This window comes from Ranitomeya imitator, chromosome 1 (genome assembly GCF_032444005.1).
Source record: "Ranitomeya imitator isolate aRanImi1 chromosome 1, aRanImi1.pri, whole genome shotgun sequence".
Classification (NCBI taxonomy): Eukaryota; Metazoa; Chordata; class Amphibia; order Anura; family Dendrobatidae; genus Ranitomeya; species Ranitomeya imitator.
This window is the reverse complement of record NC_091282.1, coordinates 696,195,396-696,211,306: the sequence shown is the minus strand read 5'-3', so window position 1 is coordinate 696,211,306 and position 15,911 is coordinate 696,195,396. Positions and strand designations below refer to the sequence as shown.

Genomic DNA, 15,911 nt, shown 5'->3' with positions numbered 1-15,911 from the left:
GATTTTTTTATTTTTACGGCCCTACATTAGAAACTTCTGTGAAGCACTTGGGCGTTCAAAGCGCTCACCACACATCTAGATTAGTTCCTTAGAGGGTCTATTTACCAAAATGGTGTCACTTGTTGGGGGTTTCCGCTGTTTAGGCACATCATGGGCTCTCCAAACACGACATGGCGTCTCATCTCAATTCCAGCCAATTTTGCATTGAAGAGTCAAACGTCGCTCCTTCCCTTCTCAGCCCTGCCATGCGCCAAAACAGTAGTTTACCCCCACATATGGGGTATCGGCGTACTCTGGACCCCAAAAGTTGTTGTCCAATTTGTCCTATGTCTCTCCTGTTGTCCTTGGTAAAATAAAACAAATTGGATTGGAAGTAAATTTGTGAAAAACATTAAATGTTCATTTTTTTATTTTTTTTTCTTAAACATTACAAAAATTCCTGTGAAGCACCTGAAGGGTTAATAAACTTCTTAAATGTGGTTTTGAGCACCTTGAGGGGTGCAGTTTTTAGAATGGTGTCACTTTTGGGTATTTTCTATCTTATAGACCCCTCAAAATGACTTCAAATGTGATGTGGTCCTTTAAAAAAAAATGGTGTTGTAAAAATGAGAAATCGCTGGTCAACTTTTAACCCTAGCAACTTCCTAACAAAAAAAAGATTTTTGTTCCAAAATTGTGCTGATGTAAAGTAGACAAGTGGGAAATGCTATTTATTAAGTATTTTGTGTGACATCTGTGTGATTTAAGGGCATGAAAAATGCGCAATTTTCAAAATTTTCACCAAATTTCCATTTTTTTTCCACAAATAAACGCAAGTCTTATCAAGGAATTTTACCACTATCATGAAGTACAATACGTCGCAAGAAAACTGTCAGAATCACCGGGATCCATTGAAGCGTTCCAGAGTTATTACTTCAAAGGGACAGTGGTCAGAATTGTAAAAATTGGCCTGGTCATTAAAGAGAACCTGTCAAGCACCCCCCCCCCCAGGCGTTTGTAATTAAAGAGCCACCTTGTGCTGCACTAATGCTGCATTCTGACAAGGTGGCTCTTTTAGTTCTTGTTCCTGGCACTGCTGCAATAATCACTTTTGAAATTTGTCCCTCATACCGTCAAATCGCCGGGGGGGAGGCAGGTCTTTCCCCCCTAATCCAGACACCTAACAGCCGTCACTCATGGCCTTTGTGCGCCGCCTCCTCTTCCTTCATTAGTGGCCCCGGGGATGCTAATGAACGAAGAGGCGGCGGCGCCCGGCGTGCAGAGGCCATGAGTGACGGCGGTGAGGCGTCTGGATTAGGGGGGAAAGACCTCTACGGGCCATCTTCAGATATCTAAAACCAGATAAATACACCTGCTCTCCAGGGGCCCGTAAACTATTACAATTAGTGGCGGCAGCAGGTACTAAGGTCATTCTACAGACATGAATCCATGACCATGCCCCCCCTTTCAAGATCTTTTTAGAAAAACTGTTGTTTCAGCTTCAGATGGATTGGTTTGAGGCCTCGTTGTATAAAGAGGGATGGGTGCAATCATTTTTTGAAACTTGGGAAAGCTTCATCTCTGCTTCCACAATGCATCTAGAGTGACAAAACCGGTTTTCAGCCGACAGTCTGGTATCAAGAGTAACTACTACTAGTAGAGACCCTTATAAAGTGCTATCTCTGGGAGAACCGTTGCAAGGAGACACTTCTAGGTGTTAGGCTATGTGCACACGTTGCAGATTGTATGCATTTTTGCCGCTTTTTTTGCAGCGAAAACGCATACACAACACAGCCCATTGAATTCAATGGGATTCCGCAATGTTGTGCTAATGCTGCGTATTTTTCCGCAGTGGAATCGCATCGCAGAAAAATACGCAGCATGCTCATTCTTTGTGCGGAACGGTGGCGATTCCGCACACATAGGAATGCATTGATCCGCTTACTTCCTGCATGGGGCTATGCCCACCATGCGGGAAGTAAGCCGATCATCTGCAGATGGTACCCAGGGTGGAGGAGAGGAGACTCTCCTCCAGGCCCTGGGAACCAAATAGCTGTAAAAAAAAATTAAAAAAAAAATAAAATAAAATTAGTTATAGTCTCACCTTCCGGCGGCCCCCGCAGCCTTCCCGTTCCTCGCGACGCTCCCGTTCCTAGTGATGCTTTGCGACAATGACCTGTGATGATGTAGCATCAATAGTAAAAAGTTGGTCACACTTGTCAAACACTATGTTTGACAAGTGCGACCGACCTGGCAATCACTTTTCCAAGCGATGCTACAGATCGCTTGGAAAGCGCTAGCATTCTGCAAGCTAATTACGCTTGCAAAACGCTAGTGTTTAGCGGGAATACACATGCAAATTCTGCATGCGTTATACCCACAGCAGGAAGTTGCAGAATTGCCGCAGAAATTTCCGAGGCAATTCTGCAACATGTGCACATAGCCTTAGGGGTCTACTACGGTGTCGTTAGGTCCTGAGCTTGAAGTTAGGCACTCTTGTAGGTAAAAAAAAGTACCTGTTTCTGATATACTTTTTTCCCCTCTTTCCCTCCCTTTTTCCCAGTTTTTGTTTTGGCTTATTCTCATGTGAACAAATGCAACTTCTGGATTAGATGTTTTGATATATATGCCTCAGATAATATTTGCATTGATGTATGTATGTATGTCTGTATGTATGGAAAAAAAAAATCTTTGTATTCAATAAAAACAAGGTTTAAAAAAAAAAATAAATGCAAGTCATATCAAATAAATTTTACCACCATCATAAAGTACAATACGTCACGAGAAAATCTCAGAATCATCCGGATCCATTGAAGGGTTCTAGAGTTATGACCTAATAAAGTGACAGAGGTCAGAATTGTAAAAATTGGCCTGGTCAGGAAGGTGAAAACAGGCTTCGGGGTGAAGAGGTTAAGCAATTCCCTTAATGGCATGCTCCCCAATCTGGATAGGGAATAGACACGTGCCGTCACTAGAAAACCAATTCCTTGAAGGGCTGAGGCGGACTCACCGTTAAAGGGAACCTGTCACCCCGTTTTTTCAATATGAGATAAAAATACCGTTAAATAGGGCCTGAGCTGTGCTTTACAATAGTGTATTTTTTGTCCCCTGATTCCCCACCTATGCTGCCGAAATACCTTACTAAAGTCGCCGTTTTCGCCTGTCAATCACGTGGGTCAAATGGGCATGGTTAAATCCCTGTTTCTCCCCCCTGCTCCTCGGCGTGTCTGACGTAAATTCGATCTGTGAATCGCACAGATCACGCTCTTTTTTGGCAGTTGCGCAGTGCATTCTGCTCTTGCGCATTATGCTTTGCCCAACTGTGGGCATAGCATACAGCACATCACCGCACATGCGGTGCATGCGCAGTGATGTGCTGTATGCTATGCCCACAGTTGGGTACAGCATAATGCGCAGGCGCAAGAGCAGAATGCACTTCGCAACTGCCAAAAAAGAGCGCGATCTGTGCGACCCGTGGAAGCGCTAGTGCACGAAACAGCTTTTTCACTTAAGTGTTAAATAAAGGACACGTTTCTAGCTGAAGAAATCGGGTGAGTGCCACATTTCTTTTCTATGTTTTGTATGCTATTTTATACAATTGATTGCACCACGAAACTGCGGCACCCAACCACTTAAGTGAATCCATCAGAAATGGACTTACATGTGTTCAACCATATAACGACAAATGCATGCAGAATGTTTTCCATATAGGATTATATCCTAGTTGCATGTGATTATTATGCAATTTGAAAGGTTTTTACCTTCTCAACAAAAAAAAAAAACACTTCACCTCAATTTGGAATGGGATTACAATGTATATATCAAGAGCAATTTTGCAGAGAAATCTAATCTGAGATTAATTTGAATGTGACAAATTGACATGTAGCCTCTGGGTACACGTTATGCCTCTCTTCAGAGGACGTAGATGTAATGCCAAGGGTGGGAAGATTAGGAAAGCCTTTCCCAAAGCTTGCCGAGTTCTATCTGATGCTTGGCATGAAAAATCTGCCTTATTATGTTGTTTAAATACAGCCATAAACCTTACAAGTCAGAAGAAATTTCTATTTCCCTTTTACATTAGCTGGCTCTTCATTAGACAACATGGATTATCGCTGTGTTTTTGTTCTTTAACCCCTTCCCGACCCATGACGCCACGTAGGCGTCATGAAAGTCGGTGCCATTCCGACCCATGACGCCTATGCGGCGTCATGGAAAGATCGCGTCCCTGCAGATCGGGTGAAAGGGTTAACTCCCATTTCACCCGATCTGCAGGGACAGGGGGAGTGGTAGTTTAGCCCAGGGGGGGTGGCTTCACCCCCTCGTGGCTACGATCGCTCTGATTGGCTGTTGAAAGTGAAACTGCCAATCAGAGCGATTTGTAATATTTCACCTATTATAACGGGTGAAATATTACAATCCAGCCATGGCCGATGCTGAAATATCATCGGCCATGGCTGGAAATACTAGTGTGCCCCCACCCCACCCCACCGATCGCCCCCCAGCCCTCCGATCTGGCCGGTACACTGCTCCGGCTCCCCTCCGTCCAGTGCTCCGCTCCCCCCCGTGCTCTTGTCCGCTCCCCCCCGTGCTCCAATCACCCCCCCGTGCTCCAATCACCCCCCCTGCACTCCGATCCACCCCCCCCCGGTGCTCCGTTCCACCCCCCCGTGCTCCGTTCCAGCCCCCCCGTGCTCCGTTCCAGCCCCCCCGTGCTCCGATCCCCCCCCCCCCGTCGTCCCCCCCACCCCATCATACTTACCGATCCAGCCGGGGTCCCGTCCGTCTTCTCCCTGGGCGCCGCCATCTTCCAAAATGGTGGGCGCATGCGCAGTGCGCCCGCCGAATCTGCCGGCCGGCAGATTCGTTCCAAAGTGCATTTTGATCACTGAGATAGATTATATCTCAGTGATCAAAATAAAAAAAATAATAAATGACCCCCCCCCTTTGTCACCCCCATAGGTAGGGACAATAAAAAAATAAAGAAATTTTTTTTTTTCCAATAATGTTAGAATATCGTTAGGGTTAGGGGTAGGGTTAGGGCTAGGGGTAGGGTTAGGGGTAGGGTTAGGGGTAGGGGTAGGGTTAGGGGTAGGGTTAGGGTTAGGGCTAGGGTTAGGGTTTCGGTATGTGCACACGTATTCTGGTCCTCTGCGGATTTTTCCGCTGCGGATTTGATAAATCCGCAGTGCTAAACCGCTGCGGATTTACCGCGGTTTTTCTGCGCATTTCACTGCGGTTTTACAACTGCGATTTTCTATTTGAGCAGTTGTAAAACCGCTGCGGAATCCGCACAAAGAAGTGACATGCTGCGGAATGTAAACCGCTGCGTTTCCGTGCAGTTTTTCCGCAGCATGTGTACAGCGATTTTTGTTTCCCGTAGGTTTACATTGAACTGTAAACTCATGGGAAACTGCTGCGGATCCACAGCGTTTTCCGCAGCGTGTGCACATACCTTTAGAATTAGGCTATGTGCACACGGTGCGGATTTGGCTGCGGATCCGCAGCAGTGTTCAATCAGGTTTACAGTACCATGTAAACATATGAAAAACCAAATCCGCTGTGCCCATGGTGCGGAAAATACCGCGCGGAAACGCTGCGTTGTATTTTCCGCAGCATGTCAATTCTTTGTGCGGATTCCGCAGCGTTTTACACCTGTTCCTCAATAGGAATCCGCAGGTGAAATCCGCACAAAAAACACTGGAAATCCGCGGAAAATCCGCAGGTAAAACGCAGTGCCTTTTACCCGCGGATTTTTCAAAAATGGTGCGGAAATATCTCACACGAATCCGCAACGTGGGCACATAGCCTTAGGGTTAGGGTTGGAATTAGGGTTGTGGTTAGGGTTGTGATTAGGGTTATGGCTACAGTTGGGATTAGGGTTAGGGGTGTGGGGGGGTTAGTGTTGGAGGTAGAATTGAGGGGTTACCACTGTTTAGGCACATCAGGGGTCTCCAAACGCAACATGGCGCCACCATTGATTCCAGCCAATCTCGTATTCAAAAAGTCAAATGGTGCTCCCTCACTTCCGAGCCCTGACGTGTGCCCAAACAGTGGTTTACCCCCACATATGGGGTACCAGCATACTCAGGACAAACTGCGCAACAATTACTGGGGTCCAATTTCTCCTGTTACCCTTGTGAATCAAAAAAAATGCTTGCTAAAACATAATTTTTGAGGAAAGAAAAATGATTTTTTATTTTCACGGCTCTGCGTTGTAAACGTCTGTGAAGCACTTGGGGGTTCAAAGTGCTCACCACATATCTAGATAAGTTCCTTGGGGGGTCTAGTTTCTAAAATGGGGTCACTTGTGGGGGTTTCTACTGTTTAGGCACACCAGGGGCTCTGCAAACGCAACGTGACACCCGCAGACCATTCCATCAAAGTCTGCATTTCAAAAGTCACTACTTCCCTTCTGAGCCCCGACGTGTGCCCAAACAGTGGTTTACCCCCACTCATGGGGTATCAGCGTACTCAGGAGAAACTGGACATCAACTTTTGGGGTCCAATTTCTCCTGTAACCCTTGGGAAAATAAAAAATTCTGGGCTAAATAATTATTTTTGAGGAAAGAAAAAATATTTATTATTTTCACGGCTCTGCATTATAAACTTCTATGAAGCACTTGGGGGTTCAAAGTGCTCACCACACATCTAGATAAGTTCCTTTCGGGGTCTAGTTTCCAAAATGGGGTCACTTGTGGGGGGTTTCTACTGTTTAGGCACATCAGGGGCTCTGCAAACGCAACGTGACGCCCGCAGAGCATTCCATCAAAGTCTGCATTTCAAAACGTCACTACTTCAATTCCAAGCCCCGGCATGTGCCCAAACAGTAGTTTACCCCCACATATGGGGTATCAGCGTACTCAGGAGAAACTGGACAACAACTTTTGGGGTCCAATTTCTTCTGTAACCCTTGGGAAAATAAAAAATTCTGGGCTAAATAATTATTTTTGAGGAAAGAAAACGTATTTATTACTTTCACGGCTCTGCATTATAAACTTCTATGAAGCACTTGGGGGTTCAAAGTGCTCACCACACATCTAGATAAGTTCCTTTGGGGGTCTAGTTTCCAAAATGGGGTCACTTGTGGGGGGTTTCTACTGTTAAGCCACATCAGGGGCTCTGCAAAAACGCAACGTGACGCCCACAGAGCATTCCATCAAAGTCTGCATTTCAAAACGTCACTACTTCACTTCCGAGCCCCGGCATGTGCCCAAACAGTGATTTACCCCCACATATGGGGTATCATCGTACTCAGGAGAAACTGGACAACAACTTTTGGGGTCAAATTTCTCCTGTTACCCTTGGGAAAATAAAAAATTGCAGGCTAAAAGATCATTTTTGAGGAAAGAAAAATTATTTTTTATTTTCATGGCTCTGCGTTATAAACTTCTGTGAAGCACCTGGGGGTTTAAAGTGCTCAATATGCATCTAGATAAGTTCCTTGGGGGGTCTAGTTTCCAAAATGGGGTCACTTGTGGGGGAGCTCCAATGTTTAGGCACACAGGGGCTCTCCAAACGCGACATGGTGTCCGCTAACAATTGGAGCTAATTTTCCATTCAAAAAGTCAAATGGCGCGCCTTCCCTTCCGAGCCCTGCCGAGTGCCCAAACAGTGGTTTACCCCCACATATGAGGTATCGACGTACTCGGGAGAAATTGCCCAACAAATTTTATGATCCATTTTACCCTACTGCCCATGTGAAAATGAAAAAATTGAGGCGAAAAGAATTTTTTTGTGAAAAAAAAAGTACTTTTTCATTTTTACAGATCAATTTGTGAAGCACCTGAGGGTTTAAAGTGCTCACTAGGCATCTAAATAAGTTCCTTGGGGGGTCTAGTTTCCAAAATGGGGTCACTTGTGGGGGAGCGCCAATGTTTAGGCACACAGGAGCTCTCCAAACGCGACATGGTGTCCGCTAACGATGGAAATAATTTTTCATTCAAAAAGTCAAATGGCGCTCCTTCCCTTCCGAGCCTTACCATGTGCCCAAACAGTGGTTTACCCCCACATGTGAGGTATTGGTGTACTCAGGAGAAATTGCCCAACACATTTTAGGATCCATTTTATCCTGTTGCCCATGTGAAAATGAAAAAATTGAGGCTAAAAGAAATTTTTTGTGAAAAAAAAGTACTTTTTCATTTTTACGGATTAATTTGTGAAGCACCTGGGGGTTCAAAGTGCTCACTATGCATCTAGATAAGTTCCTTGGGGCATCTAGTTTCCAAAATGGGGTCACTTGTGGGGGAGCTCCAATTTTTAGGCACACGGGGGCTCTCCAAACGTGACATGGTGTCCGCTAAAGAGTGGAGCCAATTTTTGATTCAAAAAGTCAAATGGCGCTCCTTCCCTTCCAAGCCCTGCCGTGCGCCCAAACAGTGGTTTACCCCCACATATGAGGTATCAGCGTACTCAGGACAAATTGGACAACAACTTTCGTGGTTCAGTTTCTCCTTTTACCATTGGGAAAATAAAAAAATTGTTGCTAAAACATAATTTTTGTGACTAAAAAGTTAAATGTTCATTTTTTCCTTCCATGTTGCTTCTGCTGCTGTGAAGCACCTGAAGGGTTAATAAACTTCTTGAATGTGGTTTTGAGTACCTTGAGGGGTGCAGTTTTTAGAATGGTGTCACTTTTGGGTATTTTCAGCCATATAGACCCCTCAAACTGACTTCAAATGTGAGGTGGTCCCTAAAAAAAATGGTTTTGTAAATTTTGTTGTAAAAATGACAAATTGCTGGTCAAATTTTAACCCTTATAACTTCCTAACAAAAAAAAAATTTTGTTTCCAAAATTGTGCTGATGTAAAGTAAACATGTGGGAAATGTTATTTATTAACTATTTTGTGTCACATATCTCTCTGGTTTAACAGAATAAAAATTCAAAATGTGAAAATTGCGAAATTTTCAAAATTTTCGCCAAATTTCCGTTTTTATCACAAATAAACGCAGAATTTATTGACCTAAATTTACCACTAACATGAAGCCCAATATGTCACGAAAAAACAATCTCAGAACCGCTAGGATCCGTTGAAGCGTTCCTGAGTTATTACCTCATAAAGGGACACTGGTCAGAATTGCAAAAAACGGCAAGGTCTTTAAGGTCAAAATAGGCTGGGTCATGAAGGGGTTAACATAAGAGAAATTCTCATTTTTCTTACCTTGAAGACTCGTAGAAAGCTCCCATAGGAGGAAATTCTTCTAAGTTGTTAATATTTAGCTGGACACTATTAGGGGAGGTGCTTGAATTAGCGCTCCCTTGATTTCCCCTGCGCATACTCCAAGGACTGTTCTCTCCTTGTGCCTCATCTTCCAAGGAGCGTTTACTAGTGTCTTTAGAAACATGACGATTAGATGTATTGTTCTTCTTTCTGTTCCGTTTAGTTGTATGTCCTTCTGGAGTGAGCACCAAAAAGTTCCCAAGATTCGGTTTTTGTGCAGATCGCTTTTCATTGTGATGTTTGGGGGGACTGCAACTCGAGTTAGGACTAGTTTGAAAAGTCGTTCTACTAAAATTGGACCTTAAAAAAGAGGAGTCACTGGGTGCGGAACTGGGGGTAAGAAAACCCATATCTGAGGCACTTGAACTATTGGAGGTTTGTGCAAACAGCTGAATTCTGCTTCCTCGATGTCCTGTTGAGTTGTTGGTTCTCTTCTCTGGGTTGGTTTTTTGGCTGCTAACACTGGCGGCTTTAGAAATAGTCTTTGTATTTGGAGTTTTGGCTGGGGTAGACGGTCCATAACTCAGAACCTGACTGGTCTGTTCACGCAGAAAATTAAGCAGAAAGGGAACAAAGTCTTTCCGAAGCACGGAAAACGAGGCAAGTGTGGGATCAACGTGGCTTTCCTATTAACAAACAAGCAGTGTATACATATTATACAGAACTACAGGTAATAATGCAATAACAAAATAAAAGTCAAAACCAACTTATACGGAGTGTGCCCTGTAGTTAAAGGTCATAAAAAAGGAGTGTCGCTAATTTGTATTTATGCATTTTAAAACACTAATTACATCTCTCTCGTCAAAGGAGTGTGGCGACATGGGTAATGGAGTGGCTTAGCTACAATGAGCAGTGACTTAAAGGGAACCTGTCAACCCGTTTTTTCAATATGAGGTAAAAATAGCGTTAAATAGGACCTGAGCTGTGATTTAAAATAGTGTCTTTATTGTGGAAGGATATCTTCCATCACTGTAGTCCTGGAGCCCCTGGAGAGCAGTCACATCAGCTGATGCTGCTGCTCTCCATGGGAGATCGTGGAGGGACACTCGTTTACATTGGATTTCTGCGGACAGGGAGTATATGGGTTGTTTGTTATTTTAATATTTTTTACAGATGACACTTGCTTCGGGGATCAAAGTGACAAGTGATGGTGAGTATGTAATCTATGTTTAATGTACTGTATGTATGTATGTATGGTATGTATGAGGTGTATGTTGTATTGTGCATGTTGCATTTCGCCGCCTGTCGCATGCTGTCGCATGTAGTTGCATGTCGCATGTAGTTGCATGTTGTTGAATGTCGCATGCAATGGCATCTCGCATGCAGTCGCATATCGGTGCATGTTGTCGCATGCTGTCGCATGTTGGTGCATGTTTTTGCATGTCGCATGTCACATGCTGTCGCATGGTGCATGTCGCCGCATGCTCTTGCATGTCGCATGTTGTCGCATGCAGTGGCATGTCGCATGCAGTGGCATGTCGCATGCAGTGGCATGTCGCATGCAGTGGCATGTCGCATGCAGTGGCATGTCGCATGCAGTGGCATGTCGCATGCAGTGGCATGTCGCATGCAGTGGCATGTCGCATGCAGTGGCATGTCGCATGCAATCGCATGTTGTCGCATGCTGCATATTGACGCATGTTGTCGCATGCTCTTGCATGTCGCATGTTGTCGCATATTGCACGCCGTCGCATATTGTCGCATGCAGTGGCATGTCGTATGTAGTTGCATGTCGCATGCAGTTGCATGTCGCATGCAGTGGCATGTCACATGTTGCACGTTGGTGCATGTTGTCGCATGCCGCATACTGACGCATGTTGTCGCATGCTCTTGCATGTAGCATGTTGTCACATATTGCACGTCGCCGCATGCAGTCGCAAGTCGTCATCACATGTTGTTGCATGTCATATGCAGAAGCATGTCACATGCTGCCGCATGTCGCATACAGTCGCCTGTTGCATGCTGTTGCATGATGCATGTCACATGTTGTCATCGCATGTTGCCGCATTCTGTCGCATGTCACCCATGCCGCATATTGACGCATGTTGTCGCATGCTCTGACATGTTACATGTTGTTGCATATTGCACGTCATCGCATGACGCATATTGTAGCATGTAGTTGCTTGTTACCGCATGTTGTCATCGCATGTTGCATGTTGTCGCATGTTGGTGCATGTTGCATGTTGTCAAATGCCGCATATTGTCGCATGCAGCAGCATGTCACATGCTGTCGCTGCATGTCGCATGCTATCATCACATGTTGCATGTTGTCGCATGTTGGTGCATGTCACATGTTGCCGCATGCTATCGTATGTCACCCATGCCGCATATTGACGCATGTTGCATGCTCTGGCATATCACATGTCGCATATTGCACGTCGTCGCATGACGTATATTGTCGCATGTAGTTGCATGTTGCCGCATGTCGTTGCATGCTGTGGCATGTCGCATGTTGTCACATGTCGTCGCATGATGCATATTGTAGCATGTCTTTCCATGCTGTTGCATGCTCTTGCATGCTCTTGCATGTCGCATGCTGTCACATGTTTCATGTTGTTGCATGTCGTCACATGACGCATATTGTCGCAATTAGTTGCATGTTGCAGCATGTCATAGCATGTTGTTGCATGTCGCATATAGTATGTTGCATGTAGTATGTTGCATGTCATGTGGTAGGTTGCAAGTTGTGTATCGCTGGGTGTATGTCACAGTGTGTATGTGGCAGGGTGTATGTTGTCTGTAATCTGCTCTTAGATAGATGAGAAATAGAAAGGAATGAGAAAGTTAGAAGGAATACCATAGATAGAATGAGATACATAGCTGTAAAGAGATAGATAGATAGATAGATAGATAGATAGATAGATAGATAGATAGATAGATAGGAGCGATTTTGTTACAAAACTTACGCTAGCAGTTCTGGATGGGTAAAGTGTACCGGCGTCCAGAACAACACGATTTGCATATGCTGACTTCCGGGGCACAGAGGTTACTGTGGAAAACCGTGCAAGCGCAGTGACGTATTGTATACTTTGCCAACAGTTGGCCAATACATACTGCACATGCGCAAGTGCCGAATGCACTGCGCAACTGCAAAAAAAGAGCACGATCTGTGCTATTCACAGATCGAGTTACATCAGACACGCCGAGGAGCGGGGGGAGAAACAGCGATTTCACAATGCCCCCCCCCCATATACACTAGACAAACATCAGTGGCCTTGGCTAACAATCTAATGTGCATGGGGGCCTCCCTAAACTGACGTCAGGGGAGATAACGATCCAACTTACCCAATGTTGAACTGCCTATCTTTGTTTTCGCCAAAGGAGTCTGGCAGCGGTCGTCTCATAGAGAACACCAGAGCACTTGGCCACGCACTACTGCATATCGAGGAGTTGGGAGAGATAGTGACCAGTCAAATGCTCAGACGAACCACCATTCGTCATTCAGTCATCTTTTCAGAGTCACACTAGCGCATAAGCCTCTGATGCGAGAGCATCGGGTGCGATATGCTAATGCCCCTCGGCTACTGTTCTGCTGTGACCATGAGCTGAGTGTCACGCTACTGTGCTCCGATCCACTCACATGACAGAACTGGATCCCAGCTGCGGAGGAGACTGAGAAAGTTATTTCTCCATTTCCTCTGCTGCAGGTGTCAACTGGAATCGCACTGCACTCGGGTGGCATCCAAATGCAGTGCAAGGCTTCTATAGCACTCGGCTGTGTTATACGGTAGTGTGACTCCGGCCTTACAGTGAGACGTATCTAGCATAAGCCAGTGTGATTAATTTGAAGCTAAGCTGAAGTATTTCATGGATATTTGATGATGCAGATTTTCTGTAGCATTTCTGCACCTGTTACCTTTTATTTGCGCTTTTTCATTGTGTGGTTGGACAAAACTTTATTGATAATGTGGGGAGCAGATTACATGCATTTTTACTGCATTTGTTGAGGACAATACACTTTATACTCTTAAAGGGGTATTCCCATCTCCGAGATCATATCCCAATATGCAGTAGGTATAATAATATTAGCAAATACCTCCAATTACAAATATAGTATAGTTTTTCTAATTCGCCAAGTCTCTATGTGCAGGACATTGCAGGACCTTTGGCATGCATGGCTACGACCACTAGCAACTGGCTAACTGTCACTATATCAGTTGTCATAACCATGGATACCTAAGGTCCTGCAATACACATGAGGAAAGAGACCTAGCGAATCAGAAGAACTAGACTATATTTCTAACGAGGTATTTGCTAATATTACACCTACTACATACTGGGGTAGGATTTTGGAGATGGGAATACCCCTTTAAGTTTTAGAAGCTGTAGACTTTCCTCATCTCATGCAAGTCTATGGGGGGAAAGTAACAGCATACTTACTGCAAAAGAAACTGACATGTTGTGGATTTAAAAAAAAAAAGCACTGCAGGTCATAGTAAAGAAATAAAATGGTCCTTGACAACACCTTTAAAATGTATGGCATCTTTGCAGAAACAAAAATGATAAAAATACAGGGTGAAGAAAAAACGATACACTACCCAACACGTTAACCCTTTCCATACATGTCCTATTTGGATTACTACCATCCCGTGTCTGCATCACCTGCCTGGGAGAGTACAGATCCTAAAGGGACGATGTGCAAGAGGCTGACTGGTCATTTGCTGCAGTGTCGTCACAGTGGTCCAGCCATCACTACACAGCAGCTGCTGACCGGAGAGATATATGGCGGGGAACCACAAAGCGGCAGTGAGGGAGCGCAGAATGCCTTTATTTCTACATGTCAGACCCCAGGATTCAGGTACCCCCCATGCTGAAGACTCAGGCACCGCAGCCAGCCAGGCCAAAGACTTGATCCCACCAGCCCAGGACTCGGCCCTTCCTGCAGTGGGGGAAAAGTCTGCCCATTGTGCCCACAAACACTATGTGCAGGGGGTGTGCCTGGCAGGTTTGGGGTCCCCCTATCCCCAGAGCCCTGCAGTAACGCATGCACCCACTATAGTTACCCCAGACAGTGCTTGCTGCTATGGTGACCGTCACCAAGGAGATGTAGCACTGGTGACCTCAGCGGACCCATATGTGGTGACATGGGGCACGAGGGGCGCGCATACACAGAGCCAGCAGCTGTACTGCAGACACAGGAGCGGGCAGGCTCCATGGACTGGTCTACAGCTGGCACTAACTCCTGAGGTAAAACTCCCTCCACAGAGCACGGGCACATAACGGCCACAGATAACGTGTGCGGCGCGGCTCTACCTGCGTCACCCAGAGCAGCACCGCGTCCACCGTCACCCGCTCCTGCAGCAGTAGCTCCAGCACGGCCGCCATTCCGAGCCTCGCGCGCAATCCACTGACGTCACGCACGGGGCGGGGTTAGGCACACGTGTATGGAGACGGAAGGGGCGGAGTCAGTGGTATGCTGGTCATATGTGGGCGTGGCTTTCTGTAGAGCCTTGTCTAGCTACAGTGATCAGAGGGAACTGGGGTCTCTACTACGGAGCTGGAGGGCGGAGGAAATGGCTACTATTTGGATAACGTCCTCTTCAATGATGTAGCCTCCCATCAGGATCTGCCCGGTGTTATGCCACATGAACGCTGCAGCCCATCACTGTCTGTCCAGAGTTATGCCACATGAGCGCTGCAGCCCATCACTGTCCAGAGTTATGCCACATGAGCGCTGCAGCCCATCACTGTCCAGAGTTATGCCACATGAGCGCTGCAGCCCATCAGCAGCCTCTGATCTGATGGAACTTCTTTCACACAATATATGGTAGCGTGAGGACTGCAATATGCCACATGAGCGCTGCAGCCCATCAGGGTCTGCCCGGTGTTATGCCACATGAGCGCTGCAGCCCATCAGGGTCTGCCCGGTGTTATGCCACATGACCGCTGCAACCCATCACTGTCTGCCCAGAGTTATGCTTCATGAACGCTGCAGCCCATCACTGTCTGCTCGGTGTTATGCCACATGAGCGCTGCAGCCCATCAGGATCTGCCCGGTGTTATGCCACATGAGCGCTGCAGCCCATCACTGTCTGCCCAGAGTTATGCCACATGAACGCTGCAGCCCATCACTGTCTGCCCAGAGTTATGCCACATGAATGCTGCAGCCCATCACTGTCTGCCCAGAGTTATGCCAAATGAACGCTGCAGCCCATCACTGTGCCCAGTTATGCCACATGAGCGCTGCAGCCCATCACTGTCCAGAGTTATGCCACATGAACGCTACAGCCCATCACTGTCCAGAGTTATGCCACATGAACGCTGCAGCCCATCACTGTCTGTCCAGAGTTATGCCACATGAACGCTGCAGCCCATCACTGTCCAGAGTTATGCCACATGAACGCTGCAGCCCATCACTGTCTGTCCAGAGTTATGCCATATGAGCGCTGCAGCCCATCAGCAGCCTCTGATCTGATGGAACTTCTTTCACACAATATATGGTAGTGTGAGGACTGCAATCCATCATAATCTGCTGATGGGCTGCAGCGCTCATGTGGCATAAGATAATCCCTCGCCATAGAAGAAGTGGGGCCACTCAGCAAAACTGGGCAAGTGCCTGGGTCAAACAATGCAAAATTTATTTAAAAAATTCAGATAAACGTGCATCTATTTTTGCCTAAAAATTGGTCTAACAGAAAGGTCCTCAAACATGAAGACATTCTTATGCTGGGGATACATGACGATTTTTGATTGCGACACATTTCACCACCATAT

At 46.0% G+C, this 15,911-nt stretch overlaps 1 protein-coding gene across 2 annotated transcripts in view; it reads right to left on the bottom strand.

Moving 5' to 3' along the window:
* Window positions 1-14,550, bottom strand: part of CDAN1 (codanin 1) — a 218,573-nt gene extending 204,023 nt beyond the window's left edge. For both annotated transcript variants that reach the window (XM_069730898.1, XM_069730906.1), the window contains exons 1-2: window positions 14,451-14,550; window positions 9,138-9,823 (exon numbers count right to left, since the gene is read on the bottom strand). In XM_069730898.1, the coding sequence (XP_069586999.1) occupies window positions 9,138-9,823; window positions 14,451-14,522 (758 nt within the window). In that variant the 5' untranslated portion in view covers window positions 14,523-14,550. The remainder of the gene's footprint in view (window positions 1-9,137; window positions 9,824-14,450) is intronic.
* Window positions 14,551-15,911: the final 1,361 nt, after the last annotated feature.